The 15,084-nt window shown below is 44.9% G+C and overlaps 1 protein-coding gene across 1 annotated transcript in view; it reads right to left on the reverse strand.

Moving 5' to 3' along the window:
- Positions 1 to 15,084, reverse strand: part of CSMD1 (CUB and Sushi multiple domains 1) — a 1,321,894-nt gene that overhangs the window by 232,452 nt on the left and 1,074,358 nt on the right. Inside the window, exon 30 of the mRNA XM_054971211.1 lies at positions 11,229 to 11,416. Coding sequence (XP_054827186.1) covers positions 11,229 to 11,416 — 188 coding nt within the window. The remainder of the gene's footprint in view (positions 1 to 11,228; positions 11,417 to 15,084) is intronic.

Consider the following 15,084-nt stretch of genomic DNA (forward strand, 5'->3'; position numbering starts at 1 on the left):
AACAGTAGCATGCAGAAAACAAATTGTTTTATGAACATTAATCTTAATTGTTGTACGGATAAGGTCCCCAAATGGTGAAGACAGCAAGGTAGGAATGGATACCTACTGATGGATGTCTTCATATACAAAAATGTTAGCAGTTGAAATGACACACCCATGTTCTCAAATCAACAGGCGCAAGGGCTACAGATGCACGTTGTTTCCTTGCTGTCTCAGACAGCACACACAGGTCAAGGCAGCAGCTAGCCAATGCCAAGAGTTCAACTGAAAGGAAGCTTAGGTTAAAAGTTTGTGGCAATTACAGAAAGCAGAGAGAAGCATAAAATTCAGCATCTTCCTCTTCTGGCCCAAAGCCATCATAGGAACTGGGACACTTTGATATTACGGGATGGATGTGGCTTCCATTTGCTAAAACAAAGAGATTGCAGTAGCTGTCCATGAAAGTTCACATAGCTAGGAAACATGGATGGAGAGTTTTTTAAATAAATAAATAAATAAATAAAAAGCTCCTATGCACTCTTCTCCTCATAAAAACTGCATGGGTTTCCATTTGTAGGTAGTGAGGAATGCAATAATATGTAACTCTTGGACATTAGCATGAATCCACTGTTTCTTTTCCATGTCAGAAAGAATTTCTGCCCACCTAGTGTGTCTTCCTTGCCTCTCCCCTCTCAGTGGAAACCAAAACATGTTTCCCCCAGAAACACCATTTCAGGGGACAATTTAGGCTACAGCAGGTGGGGGGAGGTGAGGAAGTCACATTCTCTGATAGGAAATCCTTCTCCTTCCTGCATCCACTGTACCAATGCTGCTGTGAGGGTCATCATGGGTCTTTCATACCAGAATGCCACGCAGTACAGGGTGTTAGAATACGCAACTCAGCATGCCTTGGACATTGGGGGGTGCTGCATGTCTCTCTGTATGTATGTGTAACTCTAGCCAAGTAAGCTGCTACTCTTTTGTCTAAGGTGGGAACGCCACCTGACTCCTCTTGTCTTTATGCCTCTTGAGAGATTTCTCTCTCTTGCCTCATGGACTTCAAGGGGGAAGGATGTAACCCCTCTGTGCTCTGCCATGAAGGCCTTATCCACAAACCCACACTTTCAGCCTCGCCACCTATTTCAGGCTGTGGTTTAGTTATAGGGAAAGTGGCTCTTTAGATTAGGACTCTTTCTCTCTTCTCCAAGATATTGCTACGGATGGAATCTACCTCAATAAAACTGTAAGTTGTATCTTTCTATGATTTGTCTGAAGACTAATTAATACACGATTGGGGTTAAACACTTCTAAGTAACTCTGCTGCCACCATAAAGGTATTACAAAACTAGAAACGAAATCCTAATATAGGAGACTGCATGTAGAAGAGAGACTCAGTAGGAATCACATTCTCTCCATCTTGCACTTTTTCCCTCTTGAGCAAACAAAAACATGAACTCATTCTGTAAGTCTAACTATAGGAGTCAGCACTCTGTGACCAAAAACAGTCCCAAAAGGTACCATATATTAAGAGTTATCCTGATGAATCCATTCTCAGACATTCATACTGAGAGTCATTTGCACATGAACAATTGTAAATTCTACATAAAAAATAATTATTTGATACAAATTAAACTCATGATCCATAATTTATTTTGGTTTGACTGGTATTTGAGGATGAAGAAAAAGAGCTATGAAGGACACTGAAACATTATACGCAAGCACTTGAAGAGATTTTATTCCAAAAATGTACGTTTCAGTATCACTGCCTATGATTTGGGTGGATTATGCATCTTTATATTGGTAGAAAATAATAAACCATTAGACACAGTGGGGTTTGAATAACACATAATACTTAGAGGATTAATAAGCATATGATGTTTAGATGTTTTATACTTAATTTCCATCATTAAGGTATGCCTTTTCAAGGTTATAGCTGATGTATTTAAAATACTTTGATTTTATGGATAAAGGCATTTTACAGATTTTACAGACAATGACAGGGAAACTTCCAATGCATTTATTAATGCCGTTCAGATCTTTTGAACAGCAGATGTTCATCTAACAGCACCTTGGTCTTCACCATCTAAAATATTTTTTAAAAATGTTAAATTTTCCTGTGTTAAGAGATGTCACATATATCGATGTTTTATCATTAAATTAAGCATTTTGCAGGAACAGTGCACTTTAATCACCTTTTCAGATAGTAAGAACTTCTTAATTACATTTTAAAAAATTGATATTAATTTAGCATTTTTTTTCCTTCAGAACTACATTGACAACTCAATTCTCTTTGAAGCATGCATTGGGTGGTTTTACATAATTCATATACATTAGGAGAGGATTTCTATATGAGAGGATTTCTACAAAGAAGCCAGAGTAGTATTTTCTCTGTTAAAAAATCTAAGCACAGATGCAAATCTAAGCAAAGAAAAACAGCTAATGAGACAAGAGGAATCTGTATATTCGTGGTATCCTTACAGAAAAATAATTTAAAAGGTATTATGCAAATATGTATCTTATGATTGTCTAGGAACAACTGTCAGATAAAATAGAAGGACTCTCATTTTATATTGCTGTTGAGAAATAAACAACATGTATGCAAATCAATCTTGAAATAACTTGCAACCCACATGTGTACTTTATTGGAATGTATTAAGCTGATGTACACCATTTCCTTGTATTTAGATTGCATGCGACATTTCCATTTGAGAAGATCTTCCCTCAACAGTGGCTCCTATTTTGATTTGACACAAAGAGAGCACAGGAGTGCAACAATCAAACAAATATAAAATGCTTTTTATTAAACCTCAGGTATTTTTGAAATTGTATTTTTAAAACATCAAACATTGCAAAAAAATAAGAAATTAATATTATGATTTTTATAGAAGGATACTTTTGTCTCATTGCACCTATAAATATATATTCTTTGGATCAGCTTAAAGAATGATCAGGAATTTCCATTCAGATATTAACTAATCAAACCTGAACTTCATTTCCCCAATTCATTATTATAATTATATCTATGTATTGAATTATTTATGTAAAGATTTCTTTACTAGACTGTCCTTCACTAAGGTAGCCTCAAGGTGGTTGACAACATGAAAAAAATGAACTGTGAAATAACCTTATATATCAAAAAGTTGAATGCAACAATAAATGTATCTTTTTCAAAGGTGGCCATCCAGATCAACACAACAGTATTAAACTTCATCCGAAGGCTCTTGTCAGTAAAACAGCATTACACAGGCTATGGAAGATGGAGAGGGAAGAAACAATGCATAGTTCCACTAGTTCCTGATTGCTCCACCCTCAAAAATCTTGGCACAGGCTAGTACCATTCTAAACTCCCCGTTTGAGGGGACTGTGGAGAAATGCCATTCTGTTTGTGGTTAACTTTCTATGGGCTGCAGAGGGGAGGGGCCAATTCTGGAATGGAATGTGATTGGAGGGAGAGAGAGTCAGTGGAGGAGAGTTGGAAGGTGACAGTTGGTGGCTGAGATGAGGGAGAGAACGCTCTGAGGGGAGATGTAGCTCTAATGTAACCCCAAGTATCCAACTATTGTGCCTGCCCACACAACATCTAATTAGGGCATGAGTATAGAGAAGCAGAGGGAGATAGAGTAGGGGTTTCTGTTTCTGTTTTATTATTCCTTCCGTTCACTGTTTATTTACCTGTGTATAGTTAGCAATTCAATAAATGAGTTATGGATTTGATGATGGAGGAAAGCTCTTCTGTTCCACATAGTCCCCCAACTGCTTGGGCCCACTAGCAGAGGAGGGGGGTTAGGAGGCTGTCCCGCCTAACCAGGACCCCATACAGGGACAGTGGTGGCAGCGAATACCCGTAGACGGGGAAGGGAGACAGCCCCTTCAGGTGCCTGGCCAGAGGTGAAAAGGGAGGGGTAGGCAGAGCGGGGTCTGCCAGTGGGAGGAAAGGCCCCTTTCCGCCACAGGGACAATAAGTAGATTTTTCACCAGGACAGTCTGATATTTGTGGCTGCTTTTCCGAAAATATATTGAGAAAAAAACAGCATACAAATGCACAGTATTTTTTAATTAAGAGTTCCAAGAACCAAGCAATTTCAATGGGATAGAGGTGTGGGAGAGAGGGAGAACTCAAGGGTTAAAATAGAAAAGAAGTGAGAAAACAGAGAAGCAAAACAAGAAATCAAACCCTATGGCTTGGCTGTGGGGTAAGTGGGCTTGGTGGAAAGTAAATAGGAGCTGGCGCTAGCATTTCCATTGTTCCCCATCTGTTTCTCCCCCTCCCTGAATGGGACCGGTATGGTTTTATTTTCCCTGTGTGGAGGCTCTCCCCTGAGCTACAAGGCATGCAGCTCTCCCCTTTTGCTCATTTAATTGTTTTTTTTCTTTTCCTCTTCTCAGTTGGGGAGCTGCTTTGCCTGTTCTGCCTCTACCATCTCCTCCAAGCTGGCTGCCTCATCTGGGAACAAAACAGACAGCTTCTCTCTTTCTCACTCAGTGGGGGAGAGCTGCAAAAAAAGAATGTGGAGGGTACAGTCAAGCAAGTCCTGGAAATGTGTGTGAAGAACTTAAATTTCCATTTTGTCCTACAACAGTCAGCCCAGCCATGGTGACATTCTTGGCTGACCAGAGGGCAGGGTGAGGGAGTTTTCACTGCTCCAAAATCAATGTATCAGTTCCCAAAATCACCCCAGACTGCATTTTCACCACGAGAAAAACAGGTTTTTACTTACCATAACTGTTGTTCATCTAGGTCTTCCGTGCAGGCACACATGGGACTGCGCACGCGCAGGCCTGCCGATCCGGACATTTCCAAGCTCAAAATAATCACCACCAGGGGGCGCTCTCACCTCCCACCGCGCAAGCGCGGCAATTTCCCGCTGAAAAACGGCTCCCAAGAGGCAGAGCGTCCCCCACATACCCTCAGTTCCTTTCTCGCCACCGTCTACAAGGAAAAAATACCAATAGACTCAGCGGGGAAGGAGGGAGGGCATGTGTGCCTGCACGGAAGACCTAGATGAACAACAGTTATGGTAAGTAAAAACCTGTTTTTCATCTACGGTCTTCCTGTGCAGTCCCACATGGGAAGACTACAAAGCTTAACGCCAGGGAGGTGGCATTACATAAGAAAAATACAACTAGACACTATATTCATTTTTTTTAAATCAAATTCACAAAAACATGGATTGCAACACTACAGTACCCACTAATGATTCCTTCCTATCCAGGATATCTAAAGCGTAGTGTTTTATAAACGTGTCAGCCGAGGCCCACGTTGCTGCCCTGCAAATATCATGGAGAGGGACCCCCCTCAGGAGGGCCGCAGAAGACGCCTGTGCCCTAGTAGAATGAGCACGTACGCCCAGAGGGCAAGGTTGATTTGCTGCAGCATAGCAGGTCCAAATTGTCTGAACCACCCAACGAGAAATGGTGTAAGATGACGCTTTCTTACCCTTATTTGGCCCTGCGTAACACACAAATAAATTAGAGTCACGCCTAAAAGGTTTTACCCTGTCCAGATAAAACAGGAGTGCCCTGCGAACATCCAATGAATGCAACGCCCTATCAGCTTCCGTAGATTGTTCCGGGAAAAACACCGGTAAAGTAATATCTTGGGAAAGATGAAACTTTGATACCACCTTTGGCAAAAAATCCACCTTCATCCTCAAAACAACCTTCTCCTTATGGACCTTTAGGTAAGGGGGTTCATGAGACAAAGCTGCCAATTCCCCCACCCTCCTGGCTGAAGTGATAGCCACCAGAAAAACGACCTTCTGAGACAAAAGACGAAGAGGACATGTGGCTAAGGGCTCAAACGGTTTCCCCATCAATCGAGACAACACCAGAGGCAACGACCACTGGGGAATGATAGCCGTCACTGGGGGAAAAAGGTTATTCAGACCCTTCAGGAACATCTTTGCAACCGGATGAGAAAAAACCGATCTCTGATCAATGGGAGGATGAAAGGCTGAAATAGCCGCCAAATAGACTTTTACTGAGCTATTTGCCAAACCCCTCTGTTTGACATCCCACAAAAAATCTAAAATTTCCGGCAAAGAAGCCTGAAATGGATGCGATCCCCTCTGTTGACACCACAGAGAAAACTTTTCCCATTTAAACACATATGACTGTCTGGTGGAAAAACGCCTAGCGTTCTCTAAAACATTAGTTACGTCAGCCGAAAAAAGGGGTCCTGTGTGATCAGCCAAGCTGTGAGCTTGAGCCTCTCGATATCGTGGTGTAACACTCCCCTCCAAATCAGTAGGTCCGGCACCGCCGGTAACTGGATTAACTGTGCCTGGAGCCTCCAGAGGGCGTGAAACCACGGTTGGCGTGGCCAAAAACGGGGCTATTAGTATGACCGATACCCCGTCTCTCTGAATCTTGCTGATGACTCTGGTCAACAGCAGAAACGGAGGGAACGCATACATCAGGTGACCCGACCACCCAAGTTGAAATGGGTCCCCACGAGACCCTAGGCCTACTCCTCCCCTGGAGCAGTACTTTTGGACTTTGCAATTCTCTTCCGAGGCGAAGAGATCCACTTCCGGAAATCCCCATCGGGAGAAAACAGTGAGCAGATATTTGTCCTGTAGGGACCACTCGTGGTTGTCCCTGTCCAATCTGCTCAGATGATCCGCCATAGAGTTCTCGGCCCCCGGTATGTGCATTGCCTGGAGCCACACCGAATGTTCTATGGCCCAAGTCCACAACTTCTTTGCCTCTGCACACAGGGACATGGACGCCGTGCCCCCCTGCTTGTTCACGTAAAACATTGCTGTCGTATTGTCCGTCAAGACCTGGACGGACTTGTTCTGTACAGTATCTGAAAAGGAAATCAAAGCGAGTAAGATCGCTCTCAATTCAAGCAAATTAATATGTTCAGTACGTTCTAGTTCGGACCATACCCCATGGGCATACAATCCCTCACAATGTGCACCCCTCCCCAAAAGTGAGGCATCCGTTGTAATAGTGATTTGAGGTTGTCTATAACCAAACTCAACACCCTTCAGAAGATTGGTGTCAGACAACCACCAATCCAGCGACTTCAGAACCCGTCTGGGAACGGAAAATTTCCTGTCTTGGGAATCCCGTTCAGGGGAGTAGACAGAATTAAACCACGTCTGTAGGTCTCTCATAAAAAGCCTGGCAAGGGGGACCACAGCCGTCGTGGACGCCATGCATCCCAAAAAACTCTGAAGGAACCGTGCCGGCTGGTAACGGCATCTCTTCAATTTATGAACAAGGGCCTTAATCCTTGATGCCCTCTCCTCAGGCAGGAAACCCATATTCTTAACACCATCTAGTACCACTCCTATAAAAAGGAGGGACCTTACCGGGGTCAATTTAGATTTCTTCTGGTTGACAACAAGACCCAACTGAAGACATAAAGATAAGGTGAGAGAGATCTGCCTGTCGACCTTCTCAGGGGAGTGTCCCACTAATAACCAATCATCTAAATACGGGAAAATGCAACATCCCTGGAGTCTCAAATGGGCCACCACAACTGCCATGCATTTTGTAAATACCCTCGGTGCGGTAGCCAAACCAAAGGGCAAGACCCTGTATTGAAAAACCTTGGTACCACACGTAAACCGGAGGTACCTCTTGTGATTGGAAAAAATTGAAATGTGAAAATAAGCGTCCTTGAGATCAAGGACGGCAAACCATGAATACGAGAATAACAGTGTTAAAACCGTTTGTAATGTCACCATCTTAAATTTCCTAGTTCGGACCAGCTTATTTAGCTTCCTAAGGTCTAGGATAGGCCGGAGACCTCCATCTTTTTTCTCAACCATAAAAAGGGCAGAATAAAACCCCAACCAGGAAGATATGCTAGGGACCTCCTCAATAGCCCCTTTTATCATCAACGCAGAAATCTCAGTTAATACTTCACGTGAAGGTGGCTGAGAAATAAACACAGGAAGACTCAAGGAAGGTAAATTCAAAAATTCAACTTTATAACCTGTTTCAACTATAGATAGAACCCAACTGTCTGAACAAATCGAGCGCCATGCAGCCTTGTAAGTGCTCAGCCTGGTCCCAAAAATGGGGTCAGCGCTCTGTAACTGTCAGAATTGTTTATTCGCTTGAGGTAGGTCTTTAGCCTGTTGCTGTTGTGAGCTGGCTCTACCCCTCTGATTTTGCCGGCGCCGATAAAAAGAAGGCTGAGGACTTTGATAATTTCTGTGGGTTTGGTACGCATACCCGTAGTATGGTTGGTATCTTTGCTGACGATTTCGTTGAAAAGGCCTATAATACGGACGAGAGGCCTGCTGAGGATTCTGGTGGAGCACACCGTAAGATCGTGCAGTCAAGCGGTCCGTCGTCTTCTTTGAAAGGAACTCATCCGTTTTTTCAGAAAACAATAACGTCCCTTCAAAGGGGAGATCTTCCACTCTATTCCTAGTCTCAGGAGGCAGTGCCGTGGTCTTCAACCAGGCGTGGCGACGTAAAACTACTGCCGAGAGGACTGACCTGGCCGAGGTGTCCGCCATGCTTCTGCTTGCATTGATCTGGTGGCGAGACAGTCGTACCACCTCCTCCTGTATTACCCGTAGGAAGATTCTCTGATCTTCTGGGAGCTTTGGTACGAAGGCAGCTACCTTTTTCCAAAGTAACAATTGGTATGCCGCCATCATCGCTGCATAGTTTGCTACCTTGATCCCAAAAGCAGCAGAAGTGTAGAATTGTCTGCCTAATGTATCAATCTTTCGGCTGTCCTTATCGACAGGTGTGGATACAGAACCTTGTCTTGGTCTAGTTTGCATCTCTTCAGTAACTAGAGATGATGGAGGTGGATGCGTTGATAGGAAAGGATGAGCGTCATCTCTAAGACAATAGAGATTTTCAACCTTACGATTAGTGGCGGGCATAGAGGCCAGCTTAGACTGAAGGCCCTTCCACAAGTCCACAAATTCATCAATCAAAGGAAAAGCCACTGTCGGGGTGGATACTGAGTAGATGTGCTGTAAAATTTTGTCCGTAAATTTGGACTCAGTAGCAGAAACTTCAATTTCCAGAGCTTTGGCCATGCGTTGTAGCAGGTCATTGTACGCCCTGAAGTCATCCGTAGGAGAGGCCTCATTAGTGGGGCCAATTTCTCTGTCTGGAGAATCAGAGATAGGTGACTCACTATAACGCCAACGAGATCTATGGAAGTCGGCATCAGAAGGGAGAGGCGTTCTGCGATAGTCCCCATAGGACCTCCACGAAGGCGACCTGGGGCTCTCCTGATAAGGCCGGTCCGAGATTGGGGAGGCTCTCTCACTGTAATACAATCCAGCCGGATCATCGCTGAGGTGATCGTCCCGCGACCGGCTCCGATAGGAACGTGGACTGCGCCTCCGGGATCGACCCCTGCGACTGCCCGATGAAGCCGATGATCGTGCCTCTCTCGAAGTCGATCTCGGGCGCCCCGTTGGAGTGGAGGGTTTGTCTAAGATGATAACATCACCCACCGGACTGGAACGCTGAACGGAACCTCTGGGCAACCTACGATCAGCCGAATCTGCACGTCGGTCCTCAGCCGGAACTGCTTGCAATGGTTCCGAAGAGGGGGCGGCAGGGGTCACAATAAGACTTTCTAAGACAGCCGTGTCCTGGTTAGAAGAGTGTTTTCGCTTCTTCTTCTTCTTTTCAAGAGTCGGTTCCGGTGCCTTCGAAGCCGAGGATGGTTCCGATGGTCTCGGAACCAACAAAGGCACAGCCGGCACGGGCATGGGAACCGTTTTCGGAACCGAAGGAGGTCGGTGTCGCTCCGAGGGTTTACAAGTCGATGACGCCAAGGCCGCAGATGAAGCCGAGGGTCGACGGTTCCGACTCGCCTTCGAGTCCGACGATCTCCGACCAGAAGCTGCCGGTTCCGACGCGCTCCGGGTTGACGCGGTCGGAGGCTCAGAAGGCCTCGGTTCCGAGCGGCTGGGAGAGGGACGGGAACGCGAAGTTCTCGAAGATGTTGAACCCGGGCCAGATCTAAAGACCGTAGAACTCGGGCCGGGCCTAACTGAATCACCCGTCGCGTCCGGTGGATCGTGGACTTCCATTGCCCGTTTCCAAAGAGAAGCGTGCAGCCGGCCCGCTCTCTCCGCCCTAGCCTTGGAGGTGAAGGCTCGGCAGTGTTTGCAAGCCTGTGTATTATGGGTTTCCCCCAGGCAATACAAACAGTGAGCGTGGCCATCAGACCGAGTCATTTTCCTATCGCATGACTCACATCTCTTGAAGTTAGCAGTGTCCGACATAGCGAAGAGCTGGAAAGAACCTTCTCGATCGGCAGCGAAAAAGGAACTGAGGGTATGTGGGGGACGCTCTGCCTCTTGGGAGCCGTTTTTCGGCGGGAAATTGCCGCGCTTGCGTGGTGGCAGGCGGGAGCGCCCCCTGGTGGTGATTATTTTGAGCTTGGAAATGTCCGGATCGGCAGGCCTGCGCGTGCGCAGTCCCATTTGGGACTGCACAGGAAGACCGTAGATGAACTAGTCTTGTTTATTCCATTCTGCCCCTTGCTTTCCTCCCTCCACTGGTAGTCAGCGGCAGCAATTTCCCCCCTGAAACTCCCACTAACCTAACTCTAGAGGTGATGAAAGTGGGACAGAGGAATTTTGGCTTATGCATCTTAGTGTGTAAATATTTATTTACTTCATTTATACACCAGTTTTCTCCCCAATGGGGACCCAACATGGCTTACAACATTCTTCCCTAATCCATTTTATCCTCAAAATAATCCTACAAGTTAAATTAAAATCAGTGAGTTGGATGGGAGTAAAGAAGATGTGATGGGGCCCACTTTTGCCCAGGATCACAGAATCACTAAACTTCCGCTGTGTGGCAGAGGATCTACCTGCTAGTGTTGGTATGGAATGACACACAGAGAGCGATGGTGACATCAAGCCTGAGACACGCCTTCCAATCCAATGAAACAGCTACCGAGCCCAAGCGGCAAGCTCCGCAGACGAACTCTAACCATGCAAGTGAAAGTGACATGGGGAATTGCGGAGGCAGCACATGGACGGTGGCCTGAAGCAACAAGGCAGCACCTACTCTGAGGCCCCAGGGAACATTACAGTTACCATAAAACTTTCACCAGTTTAATAGCATCCCTGATATTTTAGTGGAATTAATCTGATTCTTCGAACCAAAGTTAACTAACTATAAGGAACACCTGAAATAGTATTTTTAAGTCCTAAACTTTATTTCAATGATGAGCAGATAAAAAAGATGGTGTGTTTTTATATTTTATGCAATGATACATATTATAATAAATTTACCTTTATATTCAATGGCAAATCCTGACATGCCAACAGAAGCGTCACTACGAAATGCCAGAAATAGGCTATTACCACTGCTCTCTATTCTTTCTGGAGCCTGGGAGCCTTGAAAACTGCCAATTAGAGGGCTGTTGGAATCTTCTCCTTCATAAATATGTAAAAAATCGTAGCTGGGTTCCATGTTGAAGCTAAAACAGAGAACCAAGAAAATGAGACATTTCCTTCTTAAACAAATAAGTTTGTCATCTGTGTTCTGATGGTATTTTATTTCTAACATTTGTAATGGCCTATATAATAAAGCATCTTTTTATTCCAGGACCTAAAATACCTGCATATTGTAAAATCTAACTTAATTCTGTAATTCATTTTCAGTTGTCAAAATGACGCATTTATGTTCAACTTTTTTTTCTTTCTTAAGCTATCATGTAGCTAGACTTCAAAGGTCCTCAGTGTTTTCCAGATATGCTTAAAAAGTTAGGCAACTCCAACTCGAGAGCTCTGATATGTAGATTGAATTCCTCCTTATTTACTTCAACAGGTCCATAGAAAGTTGTCTGGAACAGTGTGAATCCCCACCAAGGATCAAGTGCCCATTCCTAGATGGGCAGAGGCTGGTTACAAATAGACATGGGCATGAACAGAATTACAAACGCAAAAAAACCACGAACAGCACTTTCGTCTGTTCATGAACAAGCCGTTTGTGAGGCCCCATTGTAAACGAACAAATGGTTGTCGCAAGCCTGGTTCGTTGTGTTCATCCACTGTTCATGAAGTCAGACAGTCAGGCACCTTCAATCAATTCCCTTGGCAACAGAGGCAGGGACTGCTTGACCTCTGTCTGCACTCCTTCTGTCGCCTCAGAAACCCCAATCTAAGCCCAACTTAGCTTGATGGGCAGGTCTTCCTTCCAAGTGTGGAGCTCCAAATTGGTTACAATTAGTTATATGGAACCAGAGACCAGAGGGGAGGGAGAGGGGAGGGGTGGTGTTCTGAAGCCATGGGAACTCCAATCTCATCCCTACAAACCCTGTTTGGCAGTTCTGACTGCCAAACACAGACCTCCTGCTTTTCTCTATGAGACCTCTGGTTACAAAAGGGTACTGCGCTCCCAGTTCTGGTTTTCAGTTTCAGTAGGCAGTGGAGTGGGAGAGAGCTGTTGCTAGCCTTTTGGGAGAGAGACAGGGAGAGTGCATTGGAGCTGGGATTTTTTTCTGTGTGTGGTGGGTGGGATAGGGATCTATCCCCTCTGGTTCCAGGGCTGCTGCCAGGCCCTGGGGCCAAGCTCAGTGGGCATCTCGGCTGAGGGCTCACCCTAATTATTAGGGCCTGATCTGGTCCCCTGGTCTAGCCCCTCCCTCTGGTTCCAGGGCTGCTGCCAGGCCCAGGGGCCAAGCTCAGTGGGCACCTCAGCTGAGGGCTCACAGTGTTCTCTCCTTTTCTCTCCTACTTAATTCTTGTTCACTGGCTCAATGAGGCTTTGGCCGGGGGCCAGGGGTGGTCGTGGGTGGGGAGTGCAAAGATTGTTCCGGTTGCCCCACGAGAAGTACTGAGCAGGGCTCTGGGGTAGCAAAGACTCCTGCTCCCCAAAAATCACCTGTGGGGGCTGTGGAGGAGGCCAAAGATCTCTTGCCACCGGGGGAAGAGGAACGCTTTAAACTGTTTGAGGAGGAGGAGAGTGAGGGATCCATGGAAGAATGGCTGGGGTTCAACGGAACATCCATCCCATCCCCATTCCAAACTCCCAGTGCTGTCCCTGCCTGCAGTCCACCCTCACTCCGTCTTCCGTTGTCAGCTCCACGGCACAGCCAGTAACCTTTCGTCCTCCCGCCCCTGGAACAGTTAGTGGGCCATGGTTCAAACTCTCTGTATGGAGGCACTTTTGGGCCCTTCTGAATGACCCCTGTGTGGTGCGCTGCCATTTCTGTGATGACCTGGTGCACAGAGGCAATGACCCGAAGCACCTGTCATCGATGGTCCTGACCATCTGTGGACGTCTGTTTGAAGAAGGGAAACAGCATGCCTAGAACGGGTATGTGAAGATCTCTCCTGCACCTTGCACTTTATTTTGGCATCATCTACCTCATCTTTTTCAAGGAAGGTTTATGCATCAGTTGTGGACCTAAGAGACTGTTGTCCTTGAGAAACACCCAGAAGCTATTCCTTCAGCTATTCCATCAAATATTTTGGCTTATATATTTGTATTTATATGTATTGATTGTACCTATTGTTATTGATTAGGACGTATGATTATTTTCTTGATGCACTTGTAGCACTGTAGCACCTTTAAAAATTTACAATATACAAAAATCTTTTTTATTGTATGGTTAAGAAATCCAGTACTGGGAGTTTTTTGAACAGTAACAAATTTGTAGATCAAGTATGAGTGATGAGCCACTTTCTTTGTTTTAACTAAGATACTGATTTCCAAATTGTGTGCCACAAGAGAGGCTCAAATATACCAAAATATACCATGGACAATTATTGAGTTGCTGTGTTAAGGTCTCTTTACACATGCGCTAAACATGAATTTGATTGGGGGAAGTCCAACTCAATGAGCTTTTAATATGTGACTTGAAGCTTACCTTTAAAATAGGGAGGGGGGGGACGACAAATCGATTCCCATGTGTGCATGGAGGCAAGGAGAAGCATCTTCATTCCCTAGCAGAGTAAAGCCCTGGGAGGAGGTATTTTTGTCTTACTGCCAGTTCTTATCTGCCTAGGTGTGATTAGATGATATAGGCAGATCCTGGTCAAAAACATGTAAAACTGGGCTGTAAGACAAACAGCTGTTCCCTCATGGCCGTTCTCTGCTAGACAAAGCTTGTGGTGTGGAAAGGAGTGAATGAAGACATTTTTCCTGATTCTGCATGGGCACAGGAGCCAATATGAGGCCCATACTCTGTTTTAAAGGTAAACTTTGCATCACTCATTAAAAGGAGTTGAATTGGAGTTTTCCCCAGTCAAACTCAGGTTTAGCCAGTTTGGTGTACTGGTTAAGAGTGGCAGGACTCTAATTTTGAGAACCAGGTTTGATTTCCCACTCCTCCGCTTGAAGCCAGCTGGGTGACCTTGGGTCAGTCACAGCTTCTCAGAGCTCCCTCAGCCCCACCCTCAGCCCCACCCACCTCATAGGGTGATTGTTGTGGAGATAATAATAATGCTCTTTGTAAACCGCTCTGAGTGGGTGTTAAGTTGTCCTGAAGGGCGGTATATAAATCAAATGTTGTTGTTGTTATTATTAGCACACATTTAAAGAGACCCTTAGATGCATCCATCACTCTTTGCCCATCTAAACTGGTAAGATCTTGTACAGCATCGATACCCTCCTTTTCTTGTCAATATACGGTTCTAAAAGGGGAAATAAGAATATACTAGGCACAAAAGAATCCCAGAAACCTCATCACTACCCATAAAATACCCTGAAGAGCAAAAGGAGAAAGCAGGAAACTTGAAGACAGTAATGACAGGTCTACACCATGATTATGAGAAGAACCAAATCTATTGAGAAAATATATGGAATATATAAAATCTTGTGCCCTGCTGTTAACAGTTTGGAAACACTGCCGTAAGTACATCTTAAGGGAAATTATTTGGCAAATGACATCAAACTTTGAACGTCAAGTTGCTAACTTAACACTATCACAGCAAAAAAATTAAAGCTAATGAAAAAAATTCCTGATGTTGCACCTGCTCCATGAGTTCCAAACTTCATGTCATTAACCACCTAAAGGATCTTGGGGTCACTGGGGATAATTCTACGGAAAAATGTGAACCTGGTGTGCAGTGACAGAAAACAGGCACATTTCACATTAAGTGCTATTAGAAAAATGGACCGAGAATTTTTAAAAAGCTATTT

This window comes from Eublepharis macularius, chromosome 1 (genome assembly GCF_028583425.1).
Source record: "Eublepharis macularius isolate TG4126 chromosome 1, MPM_Emac_v1.0, whole genome shotgun sequence".
In the NCBI taxonomy this organism is placed as follows: domain Eukaryota; kingdom Metazoa; phylum Chordata; class Lepidosauria; order Squamata; family Eublepharidae; genus Eublepharis; species Eublepharis macularius.